The 17568-nt window shown below is 58.2% G+C and overlaps 1 protein-coding gene across 2 annotated transcripts in view; it reads right to left on the bottom strand.

The window, feature by feature from the left end:
* Nucleotides 1-17568, bottom strand: part of LRP5 (LDL receptor related protein 5) — a 99174-nt gene that overhangs the window by 65486 nt on the left and 16120 nt on the right. For both annotated transcript variants that reach the window (XM_087855088.1, XM_045775615.2), the window contains exon 2: nucleotides 5816-6212. In XM_087855088.1, coding sequence (XP_087711214.1) covers nucleotides 5816-6212 — 397 coding nt within the window. The remainder of the gene's footprint in view (nucleotides 1-5815; nucleotides 6213-17568) is intronic.

Genomic DNA, 17568 nt, shown 5'->3' with positions numbered 1-17568 from the left:
CGTTAGGATGGAATGTTATTCAGCAGATAAAAAAATGAGCCATCAAGCCATGGAAAGTCATGGAGGAATCTTAAATGTATATTACTAAGAGAAAGAGCCAATCTGAAAGGGTTACATACTGTGTGATTCCAAGCACAGGACATTCTGGAAAAGGCAGAACTACAGAGACAATAAAAAGATGAGGGGCTGCCAGGGGTTGCGGAGGGAGGGACAAACAGGTGGGGCACAGAGGATTTCTGGGACAGTGAAACTCTCCTTAAATTGACAATGATGTCACATCTTTGTCAAGACCACAGACTGCTCACGGGCCTGCGGGCAATCTCTACGCCTTCCCCTCAATTTTGCTGTGAAGCTAACACTGCTTTAAAAAATGAAGTCTAAAAATAAAATAAAATAAAAAATAATAAAAAAAAAGTCTATTAAAAAACCCCACATGAGTGGGGTGTGCCCCGAGATAGTGACGGCAGTCTTGCCTGGGTGGGTCTGTGGGTGCTTTGGTTCTGTTTATCCTTATCCTCCAGCTTCCAGTAAAGGGCAGGTGTCTCACATCCGTGAGAAGCCACCCCACAGCCTTAAAGGCTTTCTTACGTGACGGCCCCCAAGTGAGCGGGCATGATACGCAGTGACACTAGGCGTCTGGGGTAACTGGTTCAAATCCCACCAGCACCGAGAACGCAGCTAGTTCTCCAGGTGCGGCGTCCACCCAGTATGTTCCTCGAAGCTGGGCATGGGTCTTAGTGGCAGCTGAGAGGGACCACACCAAGCCTGGAGGACACGTGACCCTCAGGTTGCAGTCAGACGTGGACGAGCCACGGGACACTAGGGTGGCAGACCTACTTGATTGGGTCTGCCCAGCGTCCCTCTGCCGACGAGGACCAGTGTCCGATTTCCCTTCGAGAAGCCCCGCTCCCACGTGTCGTCTCTCAAGATCTCCCGGTGGTGCCGTCTCCCCCACCGCCCTCCTGCCAGGGTGGGCTTGGGTGGGTCTTGGCTAACCGGCAATCCCATAACCCTCGGCCTCAGCGACTGCTTTCAAGACAGGCAGCTCATCCACGCCCGGCCAGTGGGAGTCGGCCTGGAACCCTGACCCGGGAAGGCAGGGCACTCCGGGGCCCACCTGCGCCACCCACGGGAGGGCCTGCGGGGTGCAAATCCAGGCATCCCACTTCGCCGGCCACAGACTCTCTCCTTGCTTCGAGCTGCTTCTCTCTACCTGGCAGGTCCCCCGCCGCGCTGGGCTCGACTTCTTCCCAGGTAAGCTCTCCTCCCCTCTCAGCAGCCCCTGAGCTGCTGCTGTGCGCCAGGGGCCGGCGCCCTCACCAGGGGCAGGGGACGCACAAGCACCACCTTGCCTTTGGGGGGGTCCTCGTCCAGTGGGCCCCCTGCGGCCACAGGAGGTGTGGGTGCTGGAGGGACCCCCCCATGTGTGAGGCCGCGCAGCCTTCCCAGAGGGGTGTCATTTCTGAGCTGGTGCCAAAACTACCTGCTGGAGGAGCTGTGACAAGGTCACTGAGCGTGAGGCTGTAGCGGCTTCAGCAGGCAGCCTCCTCCCCACGTGACAGCAGGTCACTGTCACCAAGCGCCCCTCGCACGGAACACCTCTCCCATGGGTCTCTCTTGCGCTCTCTCCTCTGCATCTAGTGAGTTGTTAGCGACACAGGGGAAGCAGGGATTACTCTTCCCACTGGACGGATGGGAAAACTGAGGCTCCAGACGCTGACCTGCCCCAGGCACACGCCAATGGCTCTGGGAGCACGGCGTGGTTCCCTGAGTAAGGCCAGAGCCCGGCCATCGTGGGACTCACCCCTGTGCCAGCAGGCCTGGGGCGCTGGTGCACATTTTCTGGCACCCCAGGCTCGCAGGTGCTGTGGGCCAGCTCCGCGAAGGCTCCCGCTGGCCTGCTGCAGACGCCTTTCTTCCCAGTGCTTTTCCCGCCCCCAGCAGCCTGGAAAGGGCCCAGCCTTCCCACCACCCGCCGAGAAGATATCAGGAGACTAAATCTCCAAGCAATCCACCCATGACCTCCCTGAATGCTCCACTGCGGCCAACGAGAAAGGCCGGAAAATGGGAAGGCGCGGGACCTCCGCGAGGAGCATAATTCAAATTCCTTCCCCCGGGTTTCATAACAGAGGCCCGCTGGTTTCCTTAAATGGGGAACTCGCAAGCCACTCCGTTACCGGAGACCCGCTGGCGTGGACGTGCTTTTGCAAAATCTTGAACACTGCCACAGGCCCAGCCAAATTCCACGGGGGAAAATCAACTTCCGAAGGCACGCACGGCTGCTGGGTCTTCGTGCAGCGGCTGGCTGCGGTCATGGGTCGGGTCGCGGTTGTGTGTTATTTTAGGGAAGGGCCATTTTGCATTTTAAAGAAGGGGTTGGGTTTCAGCCTGGCTTTGACGTGAGACCCAGGAGCCACTGCAGCCCCTCGCGGCCGTGGCGTGGCCAATGCAGGCCTGGACCTCCCCCCCGGCGCGGGGCTGGTGTCTCCCCCGCTCCAGGTGCTCCAAGCCAGAGGGCCCTCGCCAGAGCCTGCTCTGCCGCCCACGCCGGCCCTTGGCCCTGGGGAGGGTGGTGTCTTCCCTCTACCCTGTCTGGGCGCTTATACTTTGCTACCTGTGCTGTGGAAACCGTGCCAAGCCCAGCCTCGGGCCCATGCGCCCTCCTGGCTGTGGGCCCTTGGTCGTGTGCACACTGAGACGGACTGAGACTCTTCCTTCCTGATGAGGTCCAGGGGTCCCCTCCTCTAGCATGGGAGACCATGTCACAGGAGGGCACAAAGATGTGGCAGAGGGGCGCCTGGGTGGCACAGCGGTTAAGCGTCTGCCTTTGGCTCAGGGCGTGATCCCGGCGTTCTGGGATCGAGCCCCACATCAGGCTCCTCTGCTATGAGCCTGCTTCTTCCTCTCCCACTCCCCCTGCTTGTGTTCCCTCTCTCGCTGGCTGTCTCTATCTCTGTCGAATAAATAAATAAAATCTTTAAAAAAAAAAAAAAAAGGGACGTGGCAGAGACTCCAACGGGAGAGGGAAGGGGCATTGCCGCTCCTGCCACCTCATGCTTGTGGCCAGGACAGAGGGCAAGACCCATGCCCCCAGTCTCAGGACAGCGCTCCTGCCCCCAGGACTCAGCCCCAACTTGTATTCGGCAAGAGTGCCGGTGCTGCCCGCGGCATCTGGGTACTGGCCCGGAGTCCTCCCCTCCCGGGCAGCACGATGCCTGAGGGGACAGAACGGGCATCTCAAACCTTCACCACAGGGGAAGCGTGGGGGAAAGGCCAGCTCAGAAGTCCTTCCCGGGGCCTCAACACCAAAGTCAACTTCGCCCCAGGGCCTGGGGGTGTTGGAGAGAATTCAGAGGCAAGATCAGAAAGGATTTCAAACATTCAATAAGAAAAGCCAGAGCTAGAGACTGACTGACTCCCAGCGATGGTACAGGCAAGGCCAGCCTGGAGACGTGAACGTGGAGAAGACTGCTCTCAACCAAGCACCAAGCACCTTCCAACCAAGCGCTGAGCACCTCCCAACCAAGCGCCGAGCACCTCCCCACCAGGCACCGAGCACCTCCCAACCAAGATGGCAAGAGATCATGAGGAAGAAAAAAGAGAACACCGTGCACAGACATGGAGACTATATTTGGGGTGGTGAGGGAGGGACACTTTTAGTGTGAACAACAACTAAGACTTATCGAAGCTGCTAACTGTTCTTGGTGTTTTCTGCATGCCACGGGACATGGTCACACCCTGAACAGATGGGGACACTGAGGCACAGAGCCGCAGTATGCCACCCCTGCTTCTTGTCTTTCTCTCTAATCCACATGCAAAGAGCCAGCAAACCCGTGTGATTCTGCCTTCAAACCAGATCCCAGATCTGGCCACTTCTCACCCACAGCCCACTAGCTTCCTGATCCAAGCCTCCACCTCCTGTCGCCAGCTCACGGTGACAGCCACTAATGAGCCCTCGGCTCCCACCCCAAAGTTCACCCTCACTCCAACGGCCAGAGGGACCCCTTTACACGTGAGTCAGATCCAGCCACTCCTCCACTCTAAACAGGACCTACCCCTTCCTCCGCTGTGTCCTCCATTCTCCCCCTCACTCCACTACAGCCCCTCCAACAGGCCGAGCCTCCTCCTACCCCAGGGCCTTTGCACTGGCCACTTACACTGCCTGGAATATCTGTCCCCTGGAAGGCCACATGGCTCTCACTCTCATCTGCTTCAGGTCTCGGCTCAAATGTCACCAACAGATGTTCTTAGTCTCCTGACCTACAACAGGAAGCCCCCTGCCTCACTCTCTTTGTCCTCGGGCCCCACATGATTCTCCTCTGCGGCACACATCCCTCTTGGACATGCTATCTGTTTATGGTCTTCTCCCTCCGGTGTGTCACAGGGGCCTCAAGGTGGCGCCCCTTAGCCTCTCCCATCACTGACAATGTGCCCTCTCAGCCAGGGAGACTCAGCCCGTGCCAGCTGCCACCTCCTGAAAGGTGGCGGTAACCCCAGGAGTCCTGGAGTCACCACGCAGAATGGGGGGGGTCTGAAATGGGGAACATCCTGGAAGGTCAGCCTGGCCCCGGGCAGCTCAGCCTGCTTGGAAGGCGGGGCAGGAGGGGCCTAAGGGAAGTCACTGTCGGGCCTGGCCCCCCAGGATGCTGGGGTGGGGTGCTCTTCCGGTGGCAGAGGCACCAGGCTTGTCTGTCCTGACGTCAGGGAGTCAGACACCAGGGCTGTAAATCACAGACCATCCTGACCTCGTGTGCGTGCATGTGGTGGACACTAGAGCCCACGGGGTGCATTTTCTAAGTCAGCATGCCCAACACGGCTGACGTAAGGTGGACAGCACCCCTTCACCCAAACTGTTCCCCCAGCTACCCAAACACCAGCCTCGGCAGGACGGGCCTCCACCTCCTGGCCCTTGTTCCTTCCACCCTGGGGCAGGCTGACCGGGCAGAGAAGGCACCGCAGGGACAAGAGCAAGCGGGCGACATCAGGAGCAGAACCCAGGGGTCCTACTGTGTTTCTGTTCGAGATGCCAGGGAGCCATCCACCTCCAACAACCAAACCAGCAGAGAACGGGACACACAGTCGTAGGTGGGCTGCCGCCAGCAGGGAGGAAGGCACCTGCTGCCCAGGTAAGGCTGTGTCACTTCAAGGCTATGGGAGGAGGGGACCAAGGGCAGAGGGGTGACTGAGCAAACAGCTCCCACTCCGAAAAGTCCAGAATGGGCCTGGCCGGGCTGGGCAGTGACACTCTGCCACCTCCCCATCATCTCCCCCTCCCAGCCTTCAAATCCAAGGATGTTCTTGGCTTCACTGCCAATCACACGCTCCCACCTGGAACTCAGGCCTGGGTCCTGAGCTTTTCCGGGTCACGGTGACCTCCACCAGACCGGGGAGCAGAGGGGGGCAGAGAGCATCCGCGAGAGGCCAGAGAAACAATCCCCGTGGCCAGTTTCACCTCCAGACAAGGACCTTGACCTTTTATACCATTGTCAGCAAATGCAGTCAGAAAGGTGTGAGAGGTAGATTCGACCCGCTGGAGTGTCCGTGCCTCCTCGGACGCCATCACACACACAACAGAGACACCTCCTGACTCCAAGCCACGGCAGCCACAGCCGGTGCCTCCGACGGGGCAGGTTGCAAACAGAAACACAACTACGGCCTATCGAGCAGAAACCGTTCTCAACAACGGGTTCTGAGAGGTGAACACCTTTGAAGACGGCCAGGTTTTCTCCAACAAAGCTGCTTGGGCTCAAGTAAATTCAAGAGGGAAACCATGACCCCCCTCCCCCCCACCAAGGAGAAGGGCAGCTGGGTTTACCCGTGAGCGGGGTCCAAGGCGATGGCCCGCGGCTGGTCGAGGTCCTGCCAGAAGAGGACCTTCCGGGACGTCCCGTTGAGGTTGGCCACCTCGATGCGGTTGGTCTCTGAGTCCGTCCAGTACAGCTTCTTGCCGACCCAGTCGCAGGCCAGGCCGTCAGGTGACACCAGGCCAGAGATGACCACGTTCTGCACGGCGACCCCCGTCTGGTTCAGGTAGGTCTGCTTGATGGCCTCCTCGCTCACGTCTGTCCAGTACACGGCTCCCTTGGAGAACTGGAAATCCACGGCAGCCGCGTCCTCCAGGCCGCTGACCACGACGGTGGACTCCAGCTTGACTCCGCCGGCGTCCACCAGCCGCACGTCCCGGCGGTTGGCGAACAGCAGGAGCGGCGAGGCTGCGGGGGTGGAAGCGAACGGTGAGGACCGCGGGCCCCAAGTGCTCCCGGCCCCGCCCAGCCGCACCCCGGCCCCCATGCCGCTCCCTTCCACACCCCTCGGCAGGCCTGGTCCAGGCCGTCACTGAGCTCCTCGGGGGGCTGCCATCCCGCGCCCCCGGGCCCAGGTGACTCTTCCCGCACGCCCGCCGCCTCATGCCGGGATGCCACGGCGACCACGCCACACTGCACCTCGAGGGGCTGCAGAGAAGTCACATTGGCCTGATGCAAGAGAAGGGGACGTGGGGGCACAGTCCCAGCCGGGCCACAAAACCCAGGCGCAGCGGAGCCTCAGGACTCCCTTACGATTCCCAGACCCTCTGTCCCAGCTCAGGCCCCTTGCTGGGACTGCGGCCTCGGCTTCCCACTCGGCAGTGCCACCCCTTAGCTCAAACCCCTTCGACAGTGCCCTGTGCCTCGGGGGCTGAGGTCAGGCCGCCATAGCAACCCCGGGCTCCTACCCAGGCCACACCTCTGCAGGACATGGGGACACGAGCACGGGGCTCCGCCATTGCCACCATCACCATCATGAGGCAGGGGGGGACACTTGTAAAGATCAGACGGGGGTGGTGGAGCTGCACCTGAGCTGGGCACCCTGACCTCTTTCAAGGAGGCGATGGCCACAAGGGACATCTGTCCCCGGATCTCGCCCTCCCTGCCCCAAGCAGACGCAGACAGTAAAGGACATTCATCATCACAGGCTGACAGCTCTCTGCAGCCCACACACCACGCGCAGAGCCGTGTGGGCTCCCCTGTAAGCATCCTGGGGACCCCCGTGCACGGGCTTGGGCCGTGGAGGCCGTCGTGCCCACTTTATGGAAGAGGAGGAGGAGACTCAGAGAGGTGCTCGCACAGCCAAGCTCAACAGCGCACCGAGGGCCTCTGCGCTTCGGACCACTTTTCGTGTGCTGGTTGCGTGGGTGTATTTGGTTTGTAAAAATGCATTACTTTCCTGTGTATATTTACTTCACTAAAAAGTTCTTAATAATTAAGAAATGGGACTTGTCCTGTTTTCCCAGCTTCTTATAGGAATCGCTCCCAACCTGCCTGCTAAGAGCGCTCCCGGCCCCGCCAGGGCCAGCACACAGCAGCTGCTCTACATGGTTCATCCGCCCCACCCAGCCTCCAGCACCCCACCTTTCAGAACGTGCCTTACCTCTGCCTGGGAGAGATGGGAAGGAAAAGAGGGACTGTCCGGAAGGGGGTAGGCCCCCACCCCCAGCTAGAAGTTCCGGGGAGTAAAGAGATGCCCACCGCCAGCAGCCTGGCCAGCGGTTGGGTGCCATCCGAGACTTAGGTGCCGGTCAGCCGTACAGCGCAGTGGGGGAAGGGAGATGATGCCCGGGACTAGGGAGGGTCCAGAACACTCAGAGGAGGAAGAATCCATGAGGACCAGAGGCAGGGGGGCCTTCACTGCAAACAGGGTCGTATGTGGGATCTGGAGGACACAGGGATACAGGCAGGCAAAGCCACCACAAACAAGGACACCCCACAGCACACGTAGGGTGAGGTGGCGGGCCTGGGGCACGCTCCCATTCATCATCGCCGTGCTGCTCCGGCCACCCAGAGCAAGGATTACCAGCCATCCCGTTCCGCCGGCGAGCTTTACGGTGCCCAGGCTCCCCAGGTTCCCTGCGGCCAGGTCCCCTGGCTCGTCCCCACTCATCCAGCCAAGGCACAACCTGCCCGGGCCTGCGGAGTCGAAATCCCACACTATGGTTCTCACCTTCTGAGGACCGCAACGCTCGCTGATAAACCGATCCTCTCCCCAGACAGACCCACGCAGGCGCACACACGGTGCTGTCACCAAGGCCCTAGTATGTCCCCCGACCAGGGAGGACCCAGCTCCGGCCTGAAGACCCCTTGCTAAAGCAAGCAGGGGAAGCTGCTGACCTCAGCTCCTGTAAGTTACCATCTGTCTCAGGAGGGAGCAAGCTCCCTGTGGCCACAGGGATTCAAGTGCTAGTCGGTGACTACAGGGGAGGGGCCGCAGGGGAGACTCACCAAGTGTGAGCGTCATCGGTGGACGGCCCCACTGACAAGCGGTCTCCAATCAGCTGCTCTCCAGCCGGGAGGGGAAGCTATGGAGGAGGCACCCCGGGGAGGGGGGTGAGTTGCCAGTGCCGGTGTTAGCCAGAAACCCAAAACACCCTACTGCAGGCTGGGGAGATGGGGGGGGAGCTCCTGGAAGCTGCCCCAGGCACAAAAAATCCTAGCTCTGCTCTGTACTTTCTCCCCAAACTGGAAAGACCACATTTTCACCACGGTTTACACTCTGGGCAGTTCAGGTGCACCCTTCAAAGGCCACAGATTGGGGGGGAGGGGAGTTCAATTTCTTGTGCTTTTCCCAAAGTGAACCTCTTGGGGAGGGGAGCCACCCTGGAGAGCCAGGGGTGGGTGGGTGGGCGGCGGGCCAGCTTCCGTGCAGCCCAGGCGGGTGTGGCCCCAGCAGGCAGGCTCTTTCCAGGAGGAGCGGCTGGCTGCTGCTTCTTGGATGTTTAGAAAGCATGGCACACTCCACTCCTGAGTCCCCAGAGGCACCTCACCCCAGTCGCCCTGGGAACTCACCGCCGGGGGGCTTCTCCAGCTGACACAGGCAGCACCTACTCTCCCGGTGGCCTGCCCCCTGGCCAACGTGGCCCTCCCACTGGGAGACATGGCCTCCTTGGGGTCTCTCCTCTCCCACCGGTGGAGAGACACTGGGGGCAGGATGGACAGGAGCCAGCCTGCCATGGGGATGCCGGTGGGAGCAGGGCCAGTGGAAGAGAGGAGAGCTGAGCAGAAAGGCGAGGAAGCTCTCAGGACAGCAGTCGAGACGGGTGGTGCTCTGCCCTGAGACCAGGACAGAGCCGGCCAGGAGAGTGGGGGGCAAGAGCCATGTGGCACCATCTGGGACATGCAGAACCCACCTTCGTGTCCTATATTACAGTGAGAAACAGACAATAAGCAGTAAATATAATGGACAGGCCAAGCTAGTACCTTGAAACATCAATGCTATGGTTTGGAAAAAGAGAGCAGGGTAAGCTGTCTGGGAGTGCGGGCTGGCATTTCATGTAAGATGGTCAGGACAGTCCCCCTGAGAAAGTAACAATCAGGCAAAGACATGAAGGGGTGAGGGAGGGTGGAAGGAAAGGTATCATCAGCAGAGGGAATGGCTAGTGCAAAGGTCCTGCGGGAGGAGCAGACGCTGGTCCTATGTGCTCCTTCCCTGCCAGGCACCATGCCCATATGCCCAAGACCCTCTCATGCCACAGCCCCCTGCGGGTCAGGGGTCTCAGCTGCATATCCCCCAGCTGAGGTAACTGCAGTTCTGGGAAAGGTACCCTGACCTGTTCCGGGTCACTCCACCCGGCGACAAGTTGTTGACTCATGGCCTGAGCTTCTGGGCAGTGAGGAGAAGGCATTGCAGGAAGAAAGAGTTCTATGCAAGAAGGAAGGGGGGGGAGGGCAGACGGGCCAAGAGCGGAGCCACTGGGCCCAGCCACCTCCCAGTTCCCGAACCCACATGGGTCGCCATGAAAAATCAGACTGTCACCTGGTGGCCACGGACGCCAGGAAAACCTTTTCAAAAAACACGGTGGCAACCGGTATTAAGGACCATGAAAATGTCTAAACCCTCTCCCCGGGGATCACCCTTGCGGGAATTCATCCCAGGGAACACCGGAGTAAGGGGAAAGGTCCTGGTCGCGATACTGCTGCAGCCTTGTTTGTAATAAAAAACGAACAAAGTATCCCCAAAGTCAGGGATGACCAGACTGTTCTCTCGGCGTAAAATCACATCCACAAAAGTACTAAGAAAGTGACTGCAATGACAGGTGTACGATACCGCGTTAAATCGAAAGACACCCACCCAACCAACTATAAGCCCTGATTTGTACTCGCACAGTTATGCCGACAACGCTAGGTGGGAACCAAGCCCACGGGACACTGGGGAAGATGACCTTGTTGGGCCTCCGGGAAGATATACTTTTCAGGGTTTTGCCCTGAATTCCACTGATGTTGCTACGAAGTTATCTGTGCCAATATATTTTCAGGACCACATATCAGAAGGGCCAAGAGACCAGGTCAGTGCTCCGAGTGTGAGCCCCGGGGCCAGCTCAGGGCGACCGCTCAGACCCGGCCCTCTCGGACCGCAACATCTGGTCTGAAATGGGGGTGGTCGCCTTACCTCCACTTCGGAGACCGAGCGGCCTGACCAGGGCGATTCATCCAAGGGCTCAGGCCAGAAGCAGCACATCTGAAATGTTCAATAGCCAGCAGCCAGGGTGGGGTAGTAATTATTTCCTCCATCCAGCCCTGGACCAGCTCTGCTCCAAAGGCATGTGGACAGACTTGGACTCGGGGGGCCTGGCCTCTCGCCGTGAGATTTGGGGCAAAACTTTAGAGGCAGGAAATGAGATCTACTTTTAAAAGGCACCCCAGTGCCCCAAGCAGACTGAATCCCCCTGGTCCTTGGTTTAACCAGGCAGAGATTACCCATTCTCCCAGTTGGTTTAACCAGGAGCAGATTACCCTTTCCGTGACCCTGGATTTCCACGGCCCCTTCTTGCCACGACCCTCAGGACACCCCAAAGAGTCCTGCGGGTTCTCCATGCCTTCCTCTTAGGGGACTGGGAGCAGGTCCTCCCACCTGTTTGCAGGTGGTCTGATGTTCCTGGGCCCCCTTGGCCAATCAGCATCGGACAAAGGCCGGCCCCCTCCCCCTCCTCCCTTTGGGGACCAGGACCCGTGACCAATTTCCAGGCCCTACCGCAGTAGGATCGGGAGTCTGAAAATCCAGCGCCAGCCACCCCACTCTACCCCATGTAAGCATATCCAGTATTTATATATAGAATTCAGAGCAGATGTCTGGCCTTCCATTCCAATAGGCTGTATTTTACACTGTTCACATGGTTACACTAAACACGACCCAGCTCACGGTAACCCAATCCTCCGCTGCTCCAGCAAAGAAGCGACGTCTGTAGTACCCGCCGTACTGACACTCAGCAAGCGTTACAGGGCTCACCAGAGCGGGCGAAGCCGGGACCCGAGCTGCGGGCTTATCAGCCAGGAGTGACCCCTCGTCCCACACCAGCTCTCGAGGGAGGGAAGGCTACGTGGGGCCACGTTCAAGGAGCCTGTAATTTAGTTGGGCATGACACAAACTGCACACACACAGTTAACCTAGAGGAGGAGAAACGGCAGGTGAGTGCCACGGACGGGAGGTATCTGGAGCCTGAAGGAGAATGAACCTTCGGCTGGACCTGGCAGGCTTCCTGGAGGAAGGGAGATCAGAGCCCTGAAGGATGAATAAGACTGTGAATGCCAAGCATGCCCAGGGTTGATACCAAGATCCATCTATGCACTCAAGGTAATTTACGCATGATGGCTTACGAGCAACTTACCCAACGCCTAACAGCGCTGGGTACCTTCTAGCAGTTTCTCAAACTGGGTATGGGCACCGCCCTCCTGCACACCCCATCCCCAGGGGCAGGAGTTCCAGCACGCCTCTCCTGCTCGTGCCACACCTCCAGCTACGCCTGGGCCCACTTCTGCCTTCCCTCTGCTCTGCTCCCGTCTACCTGCCGGCTCTGAACCAGCACCACGTGCCCCCACACCTGGCAGAGCCAGCCCCTCCCGATCCCTCCTCGGCGTGTCCTGGCTGTCCCTCTACACCCCCCTGCACACTTTACAACCAGCTCCCTGACTTCCACAGTCTCTGCGGCGACGTTTTATGGAACCTTAAAGGGTTCCCAATATGAAAAGGCAGAAAGGTCACAGCATAGCCGGCAGGACAGAAAGACACACAAGGACGCTTATTGCACTGCTGTCTCAGCGCGAAAGCCTGGCTTGGGGAGTGTCTCGACGTCACTGTGGGAGGTGGGGGGAGGGGACGCTTGCACAACTTCGTGAACGTACTCCATGCCACTCGGACTGGATGCTTGTACGTGGTGAAGACGGTAAACTGCATGCGATGCGTGTTTTCACACAATAGCATAAAGCAACACGGACGGTGTGGTAACATTACAGAATATTACAAGCTACTGAACAGAGTGACAGAACTACAGGTTTAGCCGCATCCGGGGTTCTGTTCTTAAATGTTGGGCCGTCATTAAAGCGTGTCCGCAATGTGCTACGGATACATGTATTTGGGCCAGTGTAGACTCACCTATTCCTACTCATTAAATGGGTTACGATCCAGTATTCCCGTTTACTCTGATGTTCATACCTCCCTACTTTCAGGCAGTGAGATTCCCTTCTCGCTGGCTCTGGTGTCCTCTTGGCACCTCCCCACTGCGCCCTGAGGATTTCTTTACTTTCTGGCCCCATAAAATGCTCCAGGCACAGGCGCCCCTTTCCCTCCCTCAGGCCTGGCGCTGGTGTCGCCTCTGACGAGCTCCGGCTCCTCTCCAGGGACAGTGAGCTGTGGAAGCCCGGACCTGGCCACGGGCTGTGCTCACTGCCACTGGGAAGTCACTGTCTCTGGGGTTGTCAGAAAGAGAACGCAAGCGTAGGCCACCCCCATTATCCACACACACCCCATGTCTGAGTTGGCCCACTCACTAAATTTTATTTACGGCCCTCAAAGTCACCGGTGGAGCATCTGTGATCGTCCCCAGACATGCACACGCAGAGGCAAAAAGGAATGTCGCCCGACCTGCTGTCCCACCCAGAGGGACCCAGGCGACACTGCCTTGTTTCCACTCTCGAAGCGTTAGCAAGTGTCCCTTCTGCGGCCTCGTGAGTGCCGTGTTGTTCATATTTCTGTGCCTGTGGGTGGTGTCACCGTTAGGAAACGGTCCCCAGGCACGGTGCCGGAGGGCCGTGTGGCCTGTGTGCCTCGTGCCAGATGAGCTCCCTTCAGGCACGACTCCCAGCACTGCTGGCCTTGCGTTCAGGGTTCCCGAATCAGCACCGCATACGAAATAAGGTGTCTTTGAACAAGAGCACGTGGGAAGCAAGGTTCCGTACTGATCGGTGGCTGACGCCGTTGTGACCAGAGGCTCACGGGAAGCCAACCCTCCATTTCCCCGTCTTCACTAATTCAGTGTCGGCAGCGACTTTCCAGAGCGCACAACTATAGACAAGGAGAGCCAAAGGTCGTGTATACACGCACTTTTACACACGCGCACACCTAGAACTATTCGTGTGTCTCCTGCGTGTGTGCGCACACGTTACAAATACACCGGTACACAGCAGTCCTCCTGATTTCACACATTTCCCCGGGGTGCTTTCTAATCTTTCCCCTTGCTGGGTGGGTCAGCAGCTTCTCCAAACCGGACACAGGGTGCTTGTGACCGTCGATCAATTTATTTACTTGCTCAATATAACCGACTTCCCGACCGCCCCCAGCCTCTACCGCCCACCACTGCTCACCGCACCCCTCCTTGCTTGTCGGAGGCCAGGCGCCCCGGGGCCATGTCACCACCAGCACCACAAGGACACCGCGCCCCGTCCACCCCACTCCCTCACGTGCCAGAGGCCAGCATCTGTGCCCTGCGAAGGAAGGACACTGTAGGACGGTGCCGAATCCTTAGATCGTCGGGGAAAGTGACATCTCTAGGATAGTGTCTTCCTATCCGTGAACGTTTATTTAAATCTTGTTTAGGGTCCTTCTATAAAACTGTATTCGTTTTTCCAAACAGTCTTGTACCTTATCACTTAGATATAATGCCAAATACTTTAAAGTTCAAATCATCATTTAAAGAAAAAAAATAAAGTAGCCCAGAGAGAACGGCCGGATTCCTTTGGACGTTAAGACAGAGCATACCTCAAAGGCACTCAGCTGGGGCGGGAGCACGTTTAAGGAGCCTGGAAGCCTCTCCCCACCCCCAGGCAGAAAAGTTGTATTTCCCCTCCAATAGGAAATGCATGAAAGCTGAGCTGGCTAAAATAACAGGGATGAGGAGAAATCAGTGTGGTCCCCAAAAGTGCAAGTGAGCCGGCCTCTCCAGCTCTGCACTCAGAGAAGCTCAGTCCCTCCCCTCCAAGTACAAGAGAAGCGTGCCCTTGATCTCCCAGCATGGCATGCAGGCATGTTAAAATGTCTGGAAATGTCTGTGGCTATACCGTGAGCAGCGATCTCAGCAAAACCCCACTGCGCCTTCTCACGGCAACTTCTCGATTACGGTCATATTAAATGCCCAAACTCCCTTTTACGTGGGCAGTTCCTCAAACCCGGGAACCTCCCCACCCTGCGCCTCTTCCCTGGAGCCCAGCGCGAGGGAGGCACCCTGTCACTAGGGCGCAGAGGCCGCATGCGACCCCTCGTGCTACGGCGACCGGGATCCTGGCAACAGAGTTTCACCGTCCAGCTGGGGCTTTCCACCCAACTAAAACAGGCTCCCCTCCGTGACACCTTCTGCAGCTCCTAAACATTCTGAAGGGGAGACTTGACATTTACAACGATAATAAATGTTGGGTTTCCTTTAACTGAACAGATGTCCTGCCTTTTACGGAAAGCTCCACAAAGTCAAAGCTGTCAGCCTGGAAGGGCTGAGCCTGAGCGGAACCCTCGATAACCTCTCCCAAAGCCCTGGGAAGACTGCTCCCCCAGCTCCCACCTCACCTGCCCTGTCATAGCCCCTAAAGCCTCCCCTACCCATCTATTCACCCCAGACCCACTCAGCCGGGGATGTGCCAAATGCCTCTCCCACCCCCAACCTGGTCCCCGCCCCCCAGGCTCCCTGCAGGCCTCCACTCCCCCCAGAGTAGACCAAGGAGACCCCCATTCTCTATCACGATGCCTCTAGCCATACCCAGCCCCACGACCCCTCCCTGGTCCCACACCCCGCCCAGGTGGAAGCGGGGTCCTCCATGAGACTGCCCATCTCCCCCCGCCTCCTCGGGGCAGGGATGGCCAGGGCCACCCACGGGCCTATGCTGAGCAGGGCCCAGCTGCCCAAGAGGACGTCCACCTCCCTGAGGCTGGCCTGGCACATGGGGCTTCTGGCAGAGGCCCTCCTTCGGCCCTTCCCGTTCCAGGTGCTGGCCCGATAATGACCCAGCCATCCATCAGGTATGCTGACGTTTGCACAAAAACAATAAATAAATCTCCTATTTTGCTTCAAATCCAGGGCAGATATAGCCAAGGCTGGCATAAGACGATAACCCACTACAAAGGACTGCTTATCCACTTGCAAACCAAGGCTGCTCGGGATAAAAAGAAAGAGCCTTTATTATAACCACAAGGGTGGGGAGCTCAGAACAGACAAAACTTGAGTGGTGCCTCCTGGGACAAGGCGGGCAGGGGAAAGCTAGAAAAGAGCTCGAGGAATCTTCCGGAACCTGGAAGTTCTACTCTCGACGGGACTGTGATGGTGAGCTGTGGACCTTCATCAAGCTGCTCTCCTGAGGTCCATGCACATCACGGGGCTGCAGAAGCAAGGCCACCACCTCTCATCCCACCTTCCCTGTCCCAGCCAGTCACGTGGGTCGGTGCCTAGCCCCTACCGGGCTCCCAGCATCTCCCCACCTGCTCCTCCATCCACAGGCTTGCTGGCCTGGGCTCACAGCACCGCTCAGGGCCAGCCCTCTTCCTCCAGCTTGGTCGCCCCATTTCTGCTGTCCCCCAGCCACCGCGCTAGTCTTACACACACACACACACACACACACACACACACACACACACACACACACACACACGGTAATTAACCCTGAGGCCCAGGCAAGTTTCCCGAGCGGGGACCACATTTCAAAGGTCAGGAAAGCAGGCAGACAGGAAATGACAGGGGCAGGTTTGGGGGGTGGGGCAGGAAAAAAGAAATCAGTTGCAAAAGATACAAAGAAAGTGAAGTTTCAGACACCTTAGAGCACAAAGAACCTTTCAGGAAGCCCTTAAATAGGGTTTTCATTCAACAGGGAGATGGGCTGGGGGGGTCCCCGCTGTTCCCCTGCATGAGGGGTCTGTGCCCTGGGGCAGGCAGGAGGACCCTCCGGCCTGGGCTCGGCTACTCTGTGAAGTCCTGGGAGACAAGCCCAGGACCTGGCACAGACCCACTGAGAGCCTGCTAGAGGGACGTGAGTAGCAGCGGGGTAGTCCACTGCCCCCAAGAGCCCCTCTGAGGGTCCCAACCCTGGCCCAAGTGACATGGGCCCTTTCCAGGGGGCACTGTGTGGTCTTAATCCCCACCCAGCACAGGCTCACCGCCAACCCAGGACATGTCCAGGGATGACTGTCAGACGGTCAGCAAGCCTCGCACCTTGCAATTCCCAGCCCCCTTCTCAACTGAAGCCAGCTCCCCAGCGCCCAGCCCCCAGACCGACTCCCTCGGGTCAGCGGACCCCAGAGGGATGGGCAGGGGAACGAACTGGCATCTGCTGTGGGCCTACTGTGCGCTCACCACCCTCTACCTTAACCCAACTCAATCTCAAAACACCCCCCCTGCCTGATGGAGATGACGAATCTCTCCAGCAGCTCACTGAGGCCACACAGCACACAATGGGGGTGCTGAGGGGTGGAGCCCCCAATCCTAAGCTAGCTTTTTCCTCCACTACCTCCCACCGTGGCACTCCTCACCCCGGTCTATTTGAGGGGACAAATCCCAAAAGCAACCAACAAGCAACCTCAAAGAGCGTCGAAGTTGACAAATCTCGCTGAATCTTTTGACGGGAGTGGGGAGGAGCTTAGTCTGACCTGGAACTCAGACATGAACTTAGGCCATTCCATACAGTCAGCAGTGAGACCAGTGCCCAGAGGTGACAAGTGCGAAGCAGCCACACCAAAGTGAGGGTGACAGGAAAGAACAGTGCCGGTGACATCCCACGGCACTTTGGGAACAATCCAGCTCACACACCAGTAACCACCCTCTTTCCCCAACCTGTAAAGTGAGCCGAGGGAGAGGGGGACATAGTCTAGCATGTAATTGCCATTCTAAGGGCTCTGAGAAGTCCTGCAGTAAGGAAACCTAGTTCATGTCCTACACCCAGGATTTCCCAAGTATATCTGATGAAAGAGCACCATGTCGTTTTGACCTAGGGAACACATTTGAAAAATACTGGCCTGAAGGTGAAGTGAAACAGAAAACACAAAAGCAAAACTGAACAGGACACATCAGCAGGGACCGAGCAGACGCAGCACAGATCCTGGAATGCCGGCCATCTCCAGATCGGCACACTCACTTCCCACCCCCCAGCCACCTCCTCCCCTTTTCGTGGACAGGAAGACTGATGTCCAAGGCTGGGGGCTCTGTGGGGCCACACGGACTTCCGACCAGAGGATGTCGGTCCTAACAAAGAGGTTTCTCCATCTGGTTACTGGGAAATCATCTGCAACAAACCACCCCAGATACAGATGCCCCAGCAAGCTCCAGGACGCTGGTCCACACGGGCAAGAGAG

The sequence above is a fragment of the Ursus americanus genome, chromosome 24, assembly GCF_024610735.1.
Source record: "Ursus americanus isolate L20-20 chromosome 24, mUrsAme1.1.p, whole genome shotgun sequence".
In the NCBI taxonomy this organism is placed as follows: domain Eukaryota; kingdom Metazoa; phylum Chordata; class Mammalia; order Carnivora; family Ursidae; genus Ursus; species Ursus americanus.
Note: the sequence above shows the minus strand (reverse complement) of the source record. Positions and strands in the feature narration are given on the sequence as shown.